General features: G+C 37.4%; 1 protein-coding gene across 3 annotated transcripts in view; it reads left to right on the forward strand.

Annotated features, from left to right (window-relative positions):
- The window catches only part of CRACDL (CRACD like), a 128,524-nt gene that overhangs the window by 65,992 nt on the left and 41,993 nt on the right, over window positions 1–20,539 (forward strand). For all 3 annotated transcript variants that reach the window (XM_041756897.1, XM_041756896.1, XM_041756898.1), the window contains exons 2-3: window positions 8,988–9,067; window positions 19,297–19,465. In XM_041756897.1, coding sequence (XP_041612831.1) covers window positions 8,998–9,067; window positions 19,297–19,465 — 239 coding nt within the window. In that variant the 5' untranslated portion in view covers window positions 8,988–8,997. The remainder of the gene's footprint in view (window positions 1–8,987; window positions 9,068–19,296; window positions 19,466–20,539) is intronic.

The following is a 20,539-nucleotide window of genomic DNA, read 5'->3' on the forward strand; positions in this document are numbered from 1 at the left end:
AGAAAACAAAAAATAGAATTACAAACCCATGCACCCATGTGTGTACACTTACTAAGGTGTTTCTTCATATGGCTTCAGATTACTGTCTAGTGCCCTTTCATTCAACCTGCAGGACACCCTTGAACAAGTATTTCTTGCAGGGCAGGTCTGGTGGCAATAAACTCAGATTTTGTTTATTTGGAGATAACTTATCCTTCCCTTTTGAAGGACAGTTTTGCCACATACAAGGTTCTTGGTTGACATTTTTTCCTTTTAGCGCTCTGACTTTATCAGCCCACTGCCTTCTGCCCTCTAGAGTTTCTTAGAGAAATCTGCTTTGTGGAGAATCTCTAGCATGTGATGACTTACTTCTCTCTTCCTGCTTTCATGATTCTTTTTGTCTTCAGCCTTCAACAGTTTAATTATAATGTATGTGAGTGTGGGTATTTTTGAGTTCATTCTACTTGGAGTTCATTACCTCCTTGGATGTTTATATATTCATGTCTTTCATGAAATTTGGGGACTTTGGAGTCTCTATCTTTAGATAATCTCTCTGCTTCTTTCTCCCTCTCCTTTTTCTGGGACTCGCACAATGCATATATTTATCTATTTGGTGGTACTCTTATGCTCTGTTCACTTTACTTCAATCTTTTCTTTTTTTGTTCCTCAGACTCAGTTATTTCTGTTGACTTATCTTCAAAGTTTCTAATTCTTTCTTCTGCCTGCTAAAATGTGCCTTTGAATCCCTCTAGTGACTCTTTCAGTTACTATACTTCTCAGCTCCAGAGTTCATCTTTCTTTTTATGTTTTATCCTTTATTGATATGTCCATTTTGTTCATACATTGTTTAATTGACTTTCTCCACATCTTTCTTTTTTTTAAAAAAGGCTTTTTATTTATTCATTCATGAGAAACAGAGAGGAGAGAGAGAGGCAGAGACACAGGCAGAGGGAGAAGCAGGCTCCACGCAGGGAGCCTGATGTGGGACTCGATCCCAGGTCTCCAGGATCAGGCCCTGGGCTGAAGGCGGCGCTAAACTGCTGAGCCACCCACCCGGACTGCCCTCTCCACATCTTTCTTTAGTTGAGTATCTTTAAGTCACTTGTTTTAAAGTCTTTGTCTGGTACCTATGCTTTATGTCTTTTTTAAGAGATAGATTAAAAACTGGACATGTGAATCTAATTATATGGTAACTCTGGAAATCAAATTCTCTCTCTTCTTCAGGATTTGCTGGGATTTGTTTTTGTTTTTATTTTTTCAATTACTGTAGGCTCTCTCTGTGCCAAGGATCACCCATTAAGTAAATTGATTTTCAAATATTAAACCAACCCACATTCCTAGAATAAATCTCACTTTTATACTTGCTGGATTTGACTAGTATTGTCTCAGGAATTTTTATGTTTATATTCATAGGTGATATTAGTCTGTAGTTTTCTTCTATTGTGATGTCTTTGTCTGGTTTGCCTTTCAGGATAATAGTGGCCTCATAGAATGAATTGGGGGTTGTTACCTTTTTTTATATTTTTGGAGAACAGTTTGCAAAAGGAAAGTTGCTTTTAATTCTTCTTTAAGTGTTTTATAGACTGTAAGAATGAAGATATCTAGGCCTGGGCTTTTCTTTATGGGAAATTTTAAGTGACTAATTCAATCCCTTTTCTTATTTTAAGTGTAGTCAGATTTTCCATTTCTTACTGTTTCAAGTTCAGTGGTTTTGGTCTTTCTAAGGATTTGTCCATTTCATCTAAGTTACCTATTTTTGGGGAATATGGTCATTTTACAATATTCCTTTATCCTTTTTATTTCTATAATATCTGTAGTGATGCTCTTTCATTTTTGGTTTAATAATTTTAGTCTTTTCCCCTTTTATTAAGTTTAGCTGAAGGTCTATCAAATTCATTGATCTCTAAAGAATCAGCTTTTGTTTCATTGATTTTCAAAATGTTTTCCTATTCTATATTTCATTAATTTTTGCTCTAATATTTATTATGTTCTTTCCTCTGTTTGCTTTCTGTTTAGTTTGCTCTTTTTTTTCTAGTTTCATGTGGAGGAAAGTTATGATACTGGTTTAAGATCTTTTTTATATAGATGTTTATAGCTATAAATTCCTTTTGGCAGTGTTTTAATTGTATCTCACAGGTCTTGGTATGTTCTGTTTTTGTTTTTATACGTCTCAAAGTATGTTATAATTTCTTTTTGACCTGATTGGTTATATAGTAGTGCAATGTATAATTTCTGCATATTTGTAAATTTTCCCAAATTACTTGCACTGTTGATTTCTAATTTACTTCCATCGTGGTTGAGGAATGTGCTTTATTTGAATTAATTTATTTTAAATTTGTTGAGTCTTGTTTTATGACCTACCATATAGTATCAGGGGTAATGTTCTATATGCAGATAAGGCAGCTTTGTATTTTGTTATTGAATTGGGTACATATATTATATATATAATATATATATGTATTCTAATTGATCTATATAGTGTTCAAGTCTTTTACATAATTGTTGAATTTCTATTTGTTCTATCCATTTTTGAAAGTGAAGTTCCCCAATTGTTGAAGTTGCCAGTAGTATCTTTGAATTGTCTCTCTTATCAATTTTTGCTTCATGTATATTGAGGCCCTGGTTTTAGGTGCATACCTATTTATAACTATTCTATCTTCCTGATGGATTTATCAATTTATCATTACAGAATTACTCTACTTCTATCTGGTAACAGTTTTCTCTTAAAATCCTTTTTTCCTCTGACATTAAGATAGCCAGTTCATTGATTATTTGTTATCATATTATTTACTTTCCACATATTTGTGACTTTTTCAAATCTTCTCATTCTGATTTCACTCCATGGTTGTCAGAAAACATACTTTCTGTAATTTCAAGTCTTTTAAATCAATTTGGGCTTTTATGGCCTAGTTGTCTATCCTGTAGAATCTCCCATGTGCACTTGAGAAGGCTGTTTATTCTGTTGTTGAGTTGGGGGGTTCTATAGATTTCTATTAGATCTAGTTGGTTAATGTTGTTCTTCAAATCTTTTATATTCTTTTTGATATTCTGCTTAGTTGTTCTGTCAATCATTGGGAGCAGGGTATTGAAATCTTCAACTGTTGTTGAATTTATATTTGTTTTTGCATCATCTAGGAAGAAAAACCACCTCTAAGACTCTGAAGTCTTTCTCAGTGTTTTCTAATTTTCAGGACACTGAAAAGTAAAAAAAAAAAAAACTCCAGTTATTAGATGATACATTTAAAGCAGATATTTGGGAATGGCTCTAGGATTTTCAGATGATCTGGCACATGAACATTGGTATTCGGATTCATTTTTATTTGCTTTTAACAGCATAAACTGCATATATAGATCTGTGATCATTGGCTTTTAATTTTCTTAAAAGTTACTTAATCATAATTGTCACCACTCACCCTGAGAATCTCAGGTGTAACCATACAGGCAAAGGTAGAGTCAGCTTTCTCCAAGACTGATGACTCTGTACCAAGTAGTCACAGGCACTGGAAAAAGCAGAAGAGAAACATACATAGATTTGGCCTCACTGAAATTCCATCACTTGAACCAAATTTACCTCATTTTTAATCTTTTCAAAGTCGTGTTGCTCTGTAAAACAAAACAAAACAAAACAAAACAAAAAAACAATTTCCTTCAGTTCTCCCTCAACCGAGAGGGGTCATGATAAAGATTATTTATTTTTTACAAAGTCAGATGTCAGTAATTCCATGGAGGATTTCCTCAGTCTTAAATTGGATTGTAAAAGTAGATCCATTTGTGGAACTGGATGACTTACTGCTTTTCATTCTCTTGGAACCTGTCAGTCATCTGCAGAGCCTCTCTCCTTTGCTCAGCTATCTTGTTCCTGTGTTATGTTCAGTTCCTTGCTCCAGGCACTGTCCTGGGTGCTGGTAGGAGAGCAACGGACATAACAGGCACAGAGCTTGCCCTACCAAGCCTGCGGTCTTGGAAGAGAAGGAAATGCTAAGCGGGCATCTTATAAACAATTCTTGTTGACAGCATTGGTGGACATTGTGCAAAAAAAGGTACAAGGGCTGAGAAAGAATACCGCAGGGATCTGAACATGGCCTGGAGGGTGTTGTGGATTTGGCAGGTCTGTAGGGATGAACACTAAGACTTTCCTACATAATTATGTGCTCAGGTTATGCAATCAGGTTACAGATATTTTTCTTTGCCTTGTATAAGTAAATATAGTAGATTAGAACCTTTAAAATACCATATTAAAATCTATTCTCGTTCTTCAAATGAATAAAGTTTTGTAGAATTTTTCAGTATAAGCTGCGACTAATGATGAAATTCTCCCATAAACTGGGAAGAAGCCTGTGGTTGCAGTTAGGGTTCAGAGGGAGGGAGTGGATCAGACCCCATAGAACTCCCCGGGATTTGTACGTACCCAGATCACACTGATGGGTGCTGTGAACTACAGAGGGGGTTGGAGGCTCAGTCCTCTTTTAAATTGGTGAGAACCCCTGAAGAGGCCCCCTCAGGTCTAGATTTGAAGAATAAATTTTCCTTTACTTAGGCTTGAGCTGTCAGAACAACAGGGGTTGGAGTGGTGGTGCTAGAGGGCAGAATGCTGGTTGAGGGGGCATTGGGGTGAACTTTGACTTTGAATTCAAGCAAAAGGGATGCCAGGAGTTATGACGTGTTTGCCACATTGCTTTCTCATTATGGTTTTCTTTCTTCTGACTTGTCTTTGATTCTTACTGGGGGTGGGAGAACATGTGTTTAGAAGGGCAAGTCCTTGAGCCCAGTAGAAAAGACATTCCATGGTAACAGCTGTGGAGTATTTCCCCTGGAGAGTCTAAGTGAAGGGATGGTCTCTGTGGTCCTCCACAGAGGACATTCCTGGATGGCCTGGAGTGGAGTGTGTTCTCATCGGTTACCTGGCAGTGGTTTGATTTACTTTGCTCTATAAGGCCCTTCAGGCTGCAGGACATTGGGAAGCACAGGGGGCCTCTGGGAATCCATATGTCTTGATCTTTGGTAACATTGGCTGTAAAGTGAGCTGCTTGCAGAAGGAGACTGTCTTCATGAGACAGAATCAAACTCATCTGCTACCAGGATGTGCTGGTTGTGTACGCTCTTGTTTTTGTTTATGCAGAGACACATATAAGCACACAGTGAGGAACAAGCTATGGAAACTGATAGCTGTTCTCAGCAAATGTTTCTGTGTGCTGTGTTCTCAGTCCATTTAAGTAAAGTATTATTATTCCCATTTTGTATATGAGGGAATTGAGGCTCAGCACTGGTGTGTGTGTTGGGAAGGGGTGGTGAGGCTTCAACCCCAGGTCTGCCTGATGTCCCAGGCTTTGTCCTTTCCCTCTGCACCATATTGCACTCTTATTAGTATGAAGATACTTAGAACAGAAAATATGAGCAGGTTTTAAAACTTCTCATGTAAGGTGAGCCCGATTCCCATGTGATCCCTTCATCTGTAGGGTGACTTTAGCCTCCGTGTGTGAGTCCATAGTAGCCTTGGCATCTGGTGGTGCTCTGTGCATCTGGCCCCACCAGGATGTGCCTTATAGCAAGGTGAGAACTGGGCCATTCTTGGGCCTCCCCCCCCCCCACACCTGTTCCTGAACCTGCTGCCTTACATGACCTCATCACAGCCACACCATTCAAGCCAGGCAGAAGCAAGTGTCAGCAAGTAGATCTGCTCCACACTCAACTCCACCCTTCTACACCCAAACCCATGGGGGCTTGTGCACACACTGTCTCATATAGACCTGCACAATCATGACTTCTCAAGAGTAGATAGTAGATAAACAATGATAGCCTCAAGCCCCTTTCTCCTAAACTAAGATTCTCTGGCAACCCCAGTGGATGTTCTCCTGGGCCTCTTTAGTCTCTGAGCTCTGGCATGTTCCTGCACAAGGGCTGCTTGACAGGCAGAATCATTTCATTTTTTTTAATATAAGAGTATTTTATTTATTTATTTATTCATGAGACACACACAGAGAGAGAGGTAGAGACACAGGCAGAGGGAGAAGCATGCTCCATGCAGGGAGCCCGATGTGGGACTCAGTCCCGGGTCTCCACGATCACACCCTGGGCTGAAGGCGGCACTAAACCTCCAAGCCACCCGGGCTGCCCGGCAGTCATTTCAGTGGAAGATTCATGTCCTTTGGATTTACCAGCATCCCTTAAGCCCCTCTGAGGACAGCTCAGGACTCTTCCCTTTACTGGGTCAGCACCTGCAAGAGGCAAGGAACATGTCAGTCTCATCTATCACTATGTCCCAGGCCTCAAAAGTTCCTATCCATGCTAGGTATACAGTCAACATGAGTATACAGTTTGGTGTCTCTGCTTGGCTACTCTGAGGCAGTAAATAATATATGTTCTCAGTCCCAAAATGTGAATACTAAAGATTCCTGGGGATTAAATGAGGTAACTCAGATAATACACTACATGCTTGATAGTTAATTGCAATTGTTGTGGTTGACTCCAAATTCAAGCAGTAGAAGCTCTTGCACTTGTACTTTCTTTTTTCTTTCTTTCTTTTTTTTTTTTTTTGCACTTGTACTTTCTAGTTCGGTGACAGCCTTAAGCATTGTACCCAGGGTAATAGTTGGTCACTGTTAACCATCCCTTACTATTTTGACTCTCCTTGCTTCTTACATTTCCTGCTTTTCCTTCTCTGTTGCCTCTTCTTTCAAATGCCCTGGTAGCTACCTCCACTTGTCCCCACCACAGTATCACAGAACAGCAAGACACAGAGGGATCAGGGATTTTGACAGGGATTGCCCTGAATCTGTACATTGTTTGGAGGACATCATAATAATAAGTCTTTCAGTCCATGAACATAAGAGGTCTTTCCATTTTTTTGTATCTTTAATTTCTTTCAGTAACATTTTATAGTTTTCATATACAAGTATTTCATCTCTGGGTAAAGTATTTATGAACATTTTGTTCTTTTTGGTGTTATTATAAATTAAATCATTTTTCTTAATTTCCTTTCAGACTGTGTATAGAAAAACTGATCTTTGTATGTTCATTTTGTGTCCTGCAACTTGCTGAATTCATTTATTTGTTCTAACAGTTTTTTGTTTGTTTGTTTTAAGATTTTATTTATTCATGAAAGACACAGAGAGAGGCAGAGACATAGGCAGAAAGAGAAGCAGACTCCATGTAGGGAGCCCGATGTGGGACTCGATCCTGGGACTCCAGGATCAGCCCTGAGCTGAAGGCAGATGCTCAACCATGAGCCACACAGGGGTCCCTTCTAACAGTTCTTTTGTATTAAGGAGGATCTTTAGGGTTTTCTACATGTAAGATCATGTCATCTGCAAACAGAAGTAACTTTACTTCTTCCTTTTCAGTTTGGGTGCTTTCTATTTCTTTTTCTTGCCTAATTTCTCTGGCTAAGACTTCTAGTACTCTGTTGAATAGAAGTGGTGAAAGCAGGCACCCTTATTCCTGCTCTTCAAGGAAAAGCTTTCAGTTTTTCATTGTTGAGGATGATATTCACTCTGGGTTTGTCATATGTGGCCTTTATTATGTTGAATTTCCTTCTATTCCTAGAGGTTTTTTAGTGTTTTTATCATGAAAGGGTATTGAATTTTGTCAGATAATTTTTGTGCATCAGTTGAGATGGTCATGTGGGTGTTTCCGCCTTCATTCTGTTGACCAGATATTTTTATGAAGCCAAATTATATACAAACTAAAAAACCAGTAAAGCTTTGTTCACCTTTTCAGGAATTGGCTAATTGGAAGATGGATATATTGATGTTAATATTAAAGACCTAAATGTTAGACCCAACTCTGGCAAAGACTGACAATCCCTTTCCTCTGTTAAATATTTTCTTTGTATTTCTTCCATTATATCCCATTATGTGCTGTATACAATTAGTAAATGTTAATTGGGTAATTGGATACCAGAACCCTCTTTCAAAGTCTGAGGATTCATAGTAACTGCCAGTAATAAATAGCTTTCCATATAAATAGTGAGTTAGTATATGTAGAGGAAAAGACACTGTTTTAAAGTCAACTGTGGGAGGCAGGGACACAGCTTGAATTTGATTTCCATGAAGAATCCTGGCTTTTTAGTTTAGGAAGAAACCATGGAACTCTATGGATGAGATGATAATGGTATCTAGGGTGGTTTGCTTTGAAATGACCTTGTGAGAGTGGGAGGGGGAGAAGGTACAAAAATAAAACAAAGAGGACAGTATGTTAAGTTCATTATATATTCTCTGTATTTTTGTATCTGAGATTTTTCATAATAAAAAGTTCAGAAAGGAACTCAGGGTAGATTAATGATGTGGCAGCTATATATCAAACTATAGCCACCACAGCAATACTTATGAAGAATTTTAATGATGTGATATAACTAAAAAAATCGGTAAGTCAATCTTCTAATAAGTTGTATGTGTGCATGTACACACAAACAGCTGCATAGACAAAGATATTGGAAGGAGGTTAAAACATTAATTGTGGATATCCTTGGTTAAGGTTGGATTTGGGGTAGATTTTCATTCTCTGTATCTTCTGGACTTTCTACAGTGAACAAGAGAAAAATATAATTTCCTTTTTTTTCTTGAAGTATAATGAACATACAGTGAGATATCGGTTTCAGGTGTACAATGTAATGATTCAGCATTTCTGTATATTGCTCAATGCTCATCATGATAAGTATATTCTTAACCTCCTTTATTTTACCCATGAGAAAAACATAATTTCTGAAAAAGCTTTTTTAAAAGAAAGGAAACAAATCTGCCTTGGGTAAATTAGTGAAGCATTTGTTCCAGTTGACTGTTTTCCATGAAATTGCTCTGGTCAGTGATTAGATAAGTGCCTCTGTGGTTACTGATCTTGAGCTGTGCACCTGTTTTTGGCCTGTACTGCCCTGTATTCTGTCCTGGAATCTGTCTTTGGTGGGGTGTGTGCAGGTAAAGTTGTGGGCAAAAAGCAGTCATCAAAACCATTTTCCTCATTGTTAACTTCTGTTAAGCATGTCCCTTTTAACATGAATTTCCATCTGATTTTAGTGAGCTGAACATGATTTCCACAAGGGTGATGGACATTAAGCTTCGAGAAGCTGCAGAAGGCCTTGGAGAGGACAGCACAGGTAAGGCTCTCACTTCCCCTACTCTGGGAAGAGCCCATATCGGGTTGTGGGGCAAGGGGAGCCAAGCCTTTGCTCTTGTATGTGTGGAGGGTAGGGGTTCAGTTCAGAGAGTTCAAGTACTCCCATGCCCTTCATACTGTAATGAGAGAGCACATCCAGATTGTTCAAGGCCACTGAAGGCAGTACTCTTTTGCTTTGCTGTCAAACACAGGGGGTTTTAAAGTCATTTTCCTCATTCCTGGAGGTAAATCTGTCCCTATGTTTGGTTGACTGGAAAGCAAAGGAGTAAAGGAGTAACAATACAATGGAATCACTTATCACCCAAGAACACCCATAGGATCAGTAGGAGGTTGAGAAAAGTATGAGATAGTCTGATCATGCAGAAGAAATAATATTATCAAGACAGAGCCTTTGATCTATCTCTTTTATGGCTCTTATTCTCCTTCAGAGACCTTTATTATACCCCTTCCTGAGCTAAATTCCAGGCCCATGACTCATCACAATGTTCTAAGAGTTACCCAGTTACGTGATTGGTTCACTGTCATCTGTAGATTGTTATTTGTGTCTTGATAAAGTTGTTAAATTGGCATTAAAAAACATTAATCTTCCCGCAGTGTACCTTTTTCCTAGATTAGCCATTTATACTCCTCTTGTTTTGGTAACAAAAGTCTCCAACTCTATCTTGTTGAAAGTGAAAATGCTAGTCATGATTTCCTTTGATATAGTTCAGGGAGAAAAACTTCTAATAGTATTTAATCCCAGATGCTAACCCTTAGCTTCAGATACTAATTTCATTAAAGATTCTATTTCATATAGATAGATTTACCTTATTATCTCAAATTATAACTACTTCTCCTCTGTCACATTTTGTTAGACACCAAATAAGCCCAAATATAAGGTAAAGTTTTAAAAATTAAACCTGAAAGAAAATAGAATTTCAAAATTTCTCATATCACAGGATAATGAATTATTACTGACTTTAAGCAAGAAAATGCTCTTTGAAGAAGTATTTCATTAGTCTGGAACAGCCTCCATGAATGCTACTTTTGGATATTTACAGAAAAATGAAGAATCAGTTTTTAAAAAGAGAGAAACTAAGTATTCTTTTTCTCCATACAGTCATGAGCTAAATTATTCAAATCAACCCCTTCCCATTTAAAATTTAAAAATCTAGATAAGCTGCAACAAATGGTGTTGAGAAAACTGGACAGCCACATGCAAAAGAATGAAATTAGACCACTTTCTTTTACCATATACAAAAATAAACTCAAAATGATTAAAATGTGAGACCTGAAACCATAAAAATCCTTGAAGAGAGCTCAGGCAGTAATTTCTCTGACATTGGCCATAGTAACATTTTTCTAGTTTTGTCTCCTAAGGCAAAGGAAATAAAAGTAAAAATAAACTATTGGGACTACATCAAAATATGAAGTTACACAGTGAAGGAAACAGTCAACAAAACTAAAAGACAACCTACCAAGTGGGAGAAGATATTTGCAAATGACATAGCCAATAAGGGGTTAGTATCCAAAATATATAAAGAACTTATATAACCCAATACCCAAAAAACAATCCAGTTAAAAATGGACAGAAGATATTAACAGATATTTCTCCAAAGATGACATCTAGATGGCCAACAGACACACGGAAAGGTGCTAAACATGACTTATCAGAGAAATAACAAATCAAAACTACAATGAGATATCACCTCACACCTGTCAGAATGGCTAAAATCAAAGCCATAAAAAACAAGTGTTGGTGAGACTGTGTAGAAAAAGGAGCCCTTGTGCACTGTTGGTGGGAATGCAAACTGATACAGCCACTGTGGAAAACAGTATGGAGGTTCCTAAAAAAATTAAAAGTAGAACTACCCTAATATCTATGAATTATGCTACTTGCATTTACCCCCCAAATACAAAAACATTAATTCAAAGGGATACATGCACCCCTATGTTTATTGTAGCATTATTTGCAATAGTGAACAGCCCAAGTGTCCATCAACTGATGAATGGATAAAGAACAAGTGGTGTGTGTGTGTGTGTGTGTGTGTGTGAAAATTAATCATTAAAAAGAATGAAATCTTGCCATTTGCAGCAAATAGATACAGTTTTTAGAAAGTATAATGCTAAGCAAAATAAATCAGAGAAAGACAAATACCATAGGATCTCACTCATTTGTGGAATTTAAGAAACAAAACAAGCAAAGGGCAAAAAGAAAGAGAAGGAAACAAACCAAGAAACATATTCTTACTATAGAGGACAAACTGATGGTTACCAGAGGGGAGGTGGCAGGGATGGGGGAAATAGGGGATGGAGATGAAAGATTACACTTACCATGATGAAAGAAAATAAAATAAAACAATTTAAAAATTCTAGATAAGAAAATATTTTTAAAGTAATAAATAAGAAGGCCAGAATTGAAAAAGAAATGAGAATATAGAGAGATAAATGGGCATAGAGGCCACTTTTGCCCTCAGATCATTTACCAATCTTGGAAATTTTGAAATTTTATTTTCATATCTTTATGGAGTGGTAGATGAAGCAATGGGTCAGATGTCAAAGTACAGGTCTGTTCAAAGTGGGCTATCTAATAGTAGATCCTCCTGGCAATAAATTGGGGGCCCAACAAGCAATAAAATCTGAGTAAGTGTGAACCAGGAGTAAGTCAACCCTTTGTGGATATGTAGCTTGCGTTTGTATCACTTGGGTAAGTTAGAGAATCTCTGCTCTTGAGCTTGACTAATAATATTCATAGACTGAATATGACCGTAGATACTTTATAGCATCAAACAATCTTCTCTAAAGAAAAATACCTTCTATTTAGACTTCAAAGTATTAAGGAAAATATGTTATTCAATTCCATGACAAACATACAGTCAGTGACAACCAAGCATATAAAGCAGTAGGGCACCATGAATGAGAACCAACATGTTATGGGTTTAATTATTTCTCCCCCAAAGTTACATATTGAAGTCCTAACCCCCAGGGCCTCAGAATAGGACCTAATTTGGAAAATAATTACATTGCAGATGTAATTAGTTATGAGAAGGTCACGCTAGAGTATGGTGGGCCCCTAATCAACAGGGGGAATATAGACACAGACACATACACAGGGAGAAAACCATTTGGAGATACAGCAGGATCAGGGTGATGGCATCTACAAGCTAAGGAATGCCAACAGTTGCCAGCAAACCACCAGAAGTTAGGGGAGATGGAATAGATAGCCCTTTGAAGGAAGTAACCATGCCAACGACACCGTGATAGCAGATTTTTAGCCTCCAGAACTGAGAGACAATACAGCTTTGTTGTTTAAGCAGCTCGGTTTATGGTACTTTGTTATAGCAGTCCTAGCAAACTAATACACGGCAGAAACAAGAGAAACAGATGCACAAAGGCATCAAATAACAGAATTATCAAGTACATGCTATAAAACAAATGTCCGCAGCGTGTTTGAAGATAATTAGAAAAAGTGAAAATACCTGGAAGTAACCAGAAACTATAAAAGATATCTTTAGCTCCCAGCCTGTGCTCAAAAGCAAGAGAGAGAAGTAAAAAGGATACAGGTGAAATTCAGAAGAAATAAAACTATCTTTTTTTGCAGATGACAGGATTATACAATATATCAAAAAAGTACTTAGATCTATCTCTTAAGCAAGTGAAGCAAGACTGCAAGGTACAAGATCAAGATACAAATACCAGTTGTATTTATGTATAACTAGCAATGAACAATTGAAAAATTAAATTTTTTAAAGTACTATTTACAATAGCACAAATTTTAAAAATATTTTGGTATATATCTAACAAAATGTATGCAGGATCTGTATATGAAAAATGCAAAAAAAAAAAAAAACTGAGTTGGTTAAAGAAAGTCCTAGATCAACAAAGAATGATATATTAGGGGTTATGGACTGAATATTTGACTCTTCCTTCCCACAAAATTCATACTTAAAGTCCTAACTCCACCATGTGATAATATTAGGAGGTAGGGCCTTTGGGAGATAATTAGGTCATGAGGGTGGAGTGCTCATGAATGGAATTAGTGCCCTTAGCAGAAGAGGCTAGAGAGCTACTTGATTTCTTTCTGGCATGTGAGGGCATATCAAGAAGTTGCAGTCAGCAGCCTGTAAGAGAACACTCACCAGAACCCCACTCTGCTGGTTCCCTGACCTCAAACTTCTAGCTTCCAGAGCAGTGAGGAGTGAATTTATTATTCATAAGCCACCCAGTCTATGGTACTTTATTATAGCAGCCTGAATAGACTAGAACCACGTTTATAGATTGGAAGACTCCATGTTCTAAAATGTCAGTTCTCCCAAAATTGGGCCGCAGAATTGTGTATTAGTACATGTGGGGTAGAGTATGCTGTTTATACATCTGTTGTGGAAAGCTAGACACAAGAACATTGTATTCTGTAGCAAGAATATTGACCAGTGATCATTTATTTGATTTCCATGGCAAGTCAAAGATTTTTTTATTTAGGAATAAGCCAAATCCATATGGATGAAGGGATAATAGTATCTGGGAGGAATTTGCTTTGAAATAACCTGGCAGGGATGGGAAGGAGGAGGAGGAATAAAGATAAAGCGATCAAAATCCCAGGAGGATATTTTGCCAGCATTGACAAGCTGACCCCAAAATTTACTTGAAAAAGCAAGAAAACTAGAATATTGAAAACAATTTTGACAACAAAATTGGAGGACTCATATTACCTGATTTCAAGACTTACTGTAGAGCTACAATAATGAAGCCAAATGTGGTACTGACAAAAAGATGGATGTGTAGAGATAAACAGAGTCCAAAAAGTAGACCAATACATACAAATATGGTCAATTGGTCTTTGACAAAGATACAACAATGGAGACTCAACAGAGAGAGGATTGTCTTTTCAACAAATGGTGCTAGAACAAATTGAACATCCCTATGGGAAAAAAGAGAACTTTGACCTATATGTCACAGGTGAATCAAAAATTAATTTAAAACATCATAGGCAAAAAAAAAAAAAAACATCATAGGCATAAATGTAACGCTATGAAACCTTAAAGAAAACAAAATATTTATGACCTAGAATTACATAGAATTCTTAGGTAGGACACCTTAGTCCTAAAGTTGGACTTCATTAAAATTTAAAACTTTTTCCTCTGTGAAAGACCCTATTAAAATGAAAGGTCACAGGCTGGAGGAAATATTTGTAAATCATCCTGACAAGATGCTTGTATTTAGAACTCTCAAAATTCAACAATAGGAGAACAAACAACTTGAATAAAAAAATAGCAAAGGTTTTAAAAGATGCTTTACCTCAGAAGATATACAGATGGCAAATCAGCTCATGAAAAAATACTCACCATTTCTCCCTCTGTCCCCCCAAAAGAACTCTATAACAACTTTATTCATATTGCCAAAAATTGAAACAAATCCAAATGTCCTTCAACTTGCTCATTGTTTAAATAAAGTAGTATATCCCTACAATGGAATTGTACTCAGCAGTAATAAGGAACAAATTACTGATGGAATAAGGACATGGATGAGTCTCTAAATGCGTTGTGCTGAGTGACAAAACCTAGAATCCACTGTATGAATTCATCTATATTACATTCTGGAAGGGGTACAACTATAGGAACAGAGACACTAACTGTAGTTTCCAGAGCTTAAAGATGGGACCAGTTTGGCTACAGAATGGCAGCATGAAGGGTAATGGTATAGTTCTGTATCTTGAGGTGATTATGCATCTCTATGTGTACCAAAAAAAAAAAAAAAAGTGAATTTTACTATGAAATGTTTTTTTTGTTTTGTTTTGTTTTGTTTTATGAAATGTTTTTTAAAGAGGGAGAGGGAGTGAGAGAATCCCAAGCAGGCTCCATACCCAGCACCTTACCTGACATGAGGCTTGATCATACGACATTGAGATCATGACCTGAGCTGAAATCGAGAGTCAGATGCTCAACTGACTGAGCCACCCAGGCATTCTAATTTACTATGTAATTTTTAGAATAACGTTTTTTAAAAAAAATGATATACTAGATTTGAAAACCATCAAATGGATTTTTTTAGAAATATATATAATTGTCTCAATTAGAAATTCATTGGATGAATTTAACAGCAGATTATATCAGCTCAGGTTAGATCAATCATGAGAAAGTATATAGAATATAGCATAGAATGATAAAATGATGGGAAGTACAGAAGAGAAGGTGCTTAGAGATAAATGAAAGAGTGTAATGTACACATGAGCACAGTCTTGAAAGAGTAGCAGGGAATTTTCGGGAACTGATTTTAAAAAAGATGACCCCATCTACAGATTTAAGAAATCAGATAAACCCAAAGAAGGATAAAAGGAAATCCAGATAGAGTAAAAATTAGAAGATCAAAGACAAAATGAAAAATTAGTCTGAGAAAAAAAGATGACTTTCAAAGGAGCAGAAGTTGATGACTGACTTCTCTACTTCAAAATAGAAACCACAAAACAGTGAGATAACTTCTTCAGTATTAATGAAAAAAAAACCAAAACTGCCAACCTAGAGAGTTTATACCTAGGAAAAATGTACTTTAGGAATAAAGGAGATATAAAGGCATTTTCAGACAAATAGAAACTGAATTTGTCATCAGTAGACCCTCTCAAAGCAGATTCTAAAGGAAAATTGTCCTAGATGGAAGGTCTGGAACACAAGAAGGAATGACAAGGAAAATGAGAAATAAGCAGATACATCTAAATGAACATGGAAGGAGGGCAGCCTGGGTGGCTCAGCGGTTTAGTGCTACCTTTGGCCCAGGGCATGATCCTGGAGACCTGGGATCAAGTCCCACATTGGGTTCCCTGCGTGGAACCTGCTTCTCCCTCTGCCTGTATCTCTACCTCTCTGTTTCTGTTTCTCATGAATAAATAAATAAAATATTTTTTAAAAAATGAACATGGAAGGATATCTTTTGAGTTTTTTAAAGAATGAAAACAATAGAGCATATAAATAGGATTAAAGTATTCTGAGTTCCTTGTTTTGTCCTATAATAGAATGCATAATATAATTTCTAGGGTAATTACTGAAAAGCAGAGATTAAAGGCATAATTTACAAACTCAAGGTGGGAAAAACAATTTTTAAAAGTCAGCTAATGCAAAAGACAACAAGAAAAGGAGATTAAGAGAAAGTATATAAGATGTAGACTTGTTCTTATTGACGTATCAGTAATTACAGTAAGTATAAGTAGACTAATTACTCTGCTTAGAAGTTAAAGATCATCAAATTGGATTTCTAAAACTCTTAAGTCCTAGGGCACCTGGGTGGATCATTCAGTTAAGCGTCTGCCTTGGCTCAGGTCGTGATCTCAGGGTCCTGGCATCAAGCTCCATATTGAGCTCTCTGCTCAGTGGGGAGTCTGCTTCTACCTCTCCCTCTGCAACTACTCCCCCTCATGTGCATGCACACACATGCTATTTCTCAAGTAAATAAACAAAATCTTTTTAAAAAATGAATAAAACCCTAAGTCCTACATATACAATTCAGAAAAGTTTAAAGTAAAAGGATAGAAAAACACATATGTTGTAAACACTAGGAAAAAGGAAGTTCGATTGGTGCATTAAAAGCAGTCAAAATAAAATTTAGGGCAAAAAGCATCACTAAAGATGAAAAGGGCCGTTTCACAAAAGGTTGAGTTCCCTAGCAAGATAATTTTACCTTTCTCTGTACCATCGTAATGTTAAAAGTTATAGAAGAGAAATTGACAGTCCAATAAAAATAAAATCTGCAGAGTGGACTGTTTTTAAATACATCTCCATCAGCAATTGATAGAACAAATGTGTTAAAAATTAGTAAAGATACAACATACTTGGACAACACAATTAAAAAGAAAAAGGCCTTGTCCTAACAGACATGCATAGAACATAGGCAAAAATATATTATTGTCAAGCACAGTGGGAACATTTACAAATTTATGGTCATAAAGCACATCTCAAGAAATTTTAATGACTTCACATCACACAGAGGGTTTTTTCTGACCACAGTGTATTTAACCTAAAAATCAGTAACAGAAAGATACTAAGAAAATCTCCAAGTGCTTGGAAATTAAAATCTACCTATCTAAGTAAGCTCTAGGTCTAAAAACGTATTATGAGGGAAATTAGAAAATATTTCATCCAGACAACAATGGAAATATATCAAAATGTGTGGATGCAGCCAAAAAGGGGAAATGTACTGCCCTAAGTGTGATGCTATAAAAACACAAAAAAGCCTAAAAATTCATTAGCTAAGTATTCATCTTGAGAAGTAAACCTGAAGAAAGTAGGAGGAAGGAAAGCATAAGGATTAGAACACAGAAGTTAATACAACAAAAGATAAACATTCTACAGAGAGAATTAACAAAGCTAACTTTTTTAAAAGGCAAATACAATTGATCTCTGGTGCAATTGATCAAGGAAAAATGAGGAGGCACAAGTAATGAATATCAGAGCTGAGGAAAGGTGGTGTGGATGCTAAAACAATACGAGGATATTTTTAATCACAGTAGGCCAATAAATTTGAAAATTTGGAAGAAATAGGCAAATTCCTGGAAAAACGTAACTTCATAAAACAGATTTGAGAAGTAGAAAATCAAAATAGTTCCTGTGACCATTAGAGAAACCAAACTTAACAGCCTAGCAGGCGAACAAATCTAACACAGGCAGGTGGCCGATGAACCAGCCACTTGCAGATAGGACAAGAGTGTTCAGTGGTTAGCCACTCTCTTTAACCCTCAGAGGGTGGTGAGGCTGCACGTGTGTCCAGATCTTTCAGGGATGCAAACCTGTGTATCAGCTAGGCAAAGGCCAGATGGGGTCCTGGCAGGTGCAGAAAACTCTTAAGAGTCTTTCCAAGTAAGAAACTGTCATCGAGGACCATCAGTTAACAGCATAACCATTTTGTGATTGTTAAGGTAAGGAAACTTCCACTAGAAGCTAAGAAAACTTGCCTGTAGGACTGATTGCCCTTTAGGGTATATGTAAGGTAATATAAGGACCCCCAGCTAGAGTAATCTCCACATTAGAGTAATACTCCACATTAAGGCAAGATCATGTAAACTTCCCAAGGGGACATTCACCTAAATATCAAGATACTATGTTTTTTTTAAAAAAGGAAGTCAGCTCACAAAATTGTTTACTTATAAAACTAAATTGTTTTTGCAAATGTTCAGGATATGTTAGACAGTATCCTGCTGGTCTCTGGTGTTACATCCTTCTGTTGTTAGTTCTCATAAAGATTCAGAAGGAATGAAGGTCGCTGAGCTGTTCATGTGATGTCACAGGATCCTGGAGATAGAATTTGTGGGTGAGAATAAAGGAAGCACCAGAGAAGAAATCACAGAATGTTTCAAAGTGTCATAAACTCTGACAATCCAGGCAGCTTGGCAGAGGGGGGATCAGTGCTACCACTACCATTTGACTTTTTTTTTTTTTTTCCCACCAGAAGTTGTCAGCTTCTCCTGCCATCCAGCATTCCAGCGAGCACCACAAGGCTGGGTGGGACCTCTTCTGATTGTCCTGGGCTCACATGTTCATGCTAAATGAAGCAGTTGGGGATTATTTGGGAAAATAATTTGAGTTATCACATGGCCTTTACCCCACCAGGACTTCTTGCTTTTGGCTATGTATATTTTAGATATTAAAACTTGCTCTCAAAAAATAAACAAATAAATAAGTAAATAAATAAATAAATAAATAAATAAAACTTGCTCTCGTTTGTACAATGGAATATTACTCAGCAATTAAAATACAATGGAATATTGCTCAACAACTAAAATCCAGTGGAGGGTGGCCTGGGTAGCTCAGCAGTTTAGCACCGCCTTCAGCCCAGGGCCTGATCGTCAAGACACAGGATGGAGTCCTACGTTGGGCTCCCTGCATGGAGCCTGCTTCTCCCTCTGCCTGTGTCTCCGCCTCTGTGTGTGTGTGTCTCATTAATAAATTTTATAAATAAATAAATAAAATCTTTTTTAAAAAATCCAATGGAATATTACTCAGCAATTAAAAAGGAAGCAGGTGGGGGTGCCTGGGTAGCTTAGGTAAGCATCCAACTCCTGATTTCAGCTCAGGTCATGATCACAGGGCTGTGGGATCAATTTTTTCAGGTGTGCAGTAACAGTCTGTGGGGCAGTAGGACTTGCCAGAAGTGCATAATTGATGCATGGACAAAAATATTGCTCTTTGCCCTTCTGGTGCATAGCTCACACATGCTTGGTAAGTACTCACACTAATTCTTTCTGCATAGGAAAGAAAAAGTCCAAGTTCAAGACGTTTAAGAAGTTCTTCGGGAAGAAGAAGAGAAAGGAATCGCCATCTGCCACAGGAAATAGCGCCTGGAAGCAAAGTCAGGCAAAGAGTGAGGTGATTGCCATCGAGTCGGGACCAGTAGGCTATGACTCAGAAGATGAGCTCGAGTAAGTTGACTTGTGTGTCCTTCAGGCTCATGTGCTCCCATTAAAGCAGGCCTTGTCCTAACAGACATGCATAGAACATAGGCAAAAATATATTATTGTCAAGCACAGTGGGAACATTTACAAATTTATGATCATAAAGCACATCTCAAGAAATAAAGCAGGTGGGGGGCCACAGGCGCACGGGGGGACCCAAATACTCTGTCTCATTGCCTTGGTAACTGGCTGGATTTATGAGCCCACTTCCCTTCCAGGGAATTCCACTAGAGGTTCTTCCAGAGAAGTTCTGTTTTGTCTCTTTATACATAGGGATGGAGAAAATTGAGGGAAAATATGATCAGGCACCTGCTATGTGCCAGGTGCTGTGTTTTACATTAAAAGTCTACAGTCACTGTGGGAGATGAGGTCAGATCCAGCTCGCATTTTATAAATGAGCAAACCAAGCTTTAGAGAAATTTTGGAGGCCTTGCCCATTGCCCTGCAACGAAAAGTGGCAAGATTAGGGTGTAAGCCATGACTTTATTTGACTTAGCACTCTTTTTGAGGACATAGATACTATACCAGGAAAATACATCCATTAGAAGGAGAGGTAAGGGGAAGGCTTCTTGCTGTGAAGTCCTAGAAAAATCATCCAAAAATCCTGTTGGATACAAAAGAACCAATAGGTATGAAAATTTGGGGAAATCTAGTGAAGTGATCCTTATTTCTATAACTTGTACTTCACCAAACTATAGATACAGTAAACATGCTTCAGTGATTCCAGCAGTTACAAAAGGGAAAAAATACACCCAGATTTGTTGCCATGCAACAAACATAGTTTTCGTTCGAGAATAAAACTCCACGGAAGGTATAATGACCCTTGGGACTGGGGAACAGACCATGTTAGGACCGGGTCACAAGCTTCAGCATCCCTGTGTGGTGTCTGGTCCCCTCTGTCCTCACCAATCTCCTTGCCTTTTTTTTAAGAGGAGTAGAAATTATGTTGACCACTTGGTGGCACCAGATGACTGAAGCGGAAAGATTCAAGTTTTTTTCCTTAAGGGTTTTTGTTTTTGTTTTTCCTGGCGCTGGCAGGGA

The sequence above is a fragment of the Vulpes lagopus genome, chromosome 5 (genome assembly GCF_018345385.1).
Source record: "Vulpes lagopus strain Blue_001 chromosome 5, ASM1834538v1, whole genome shotgun sequence".
NCBI classification, from domain to species: Eukaryota; Metazoa; Chordata; class Mammalia; order Carnivora; family Canidae; genus Vulpes; species Vulpes lagopus.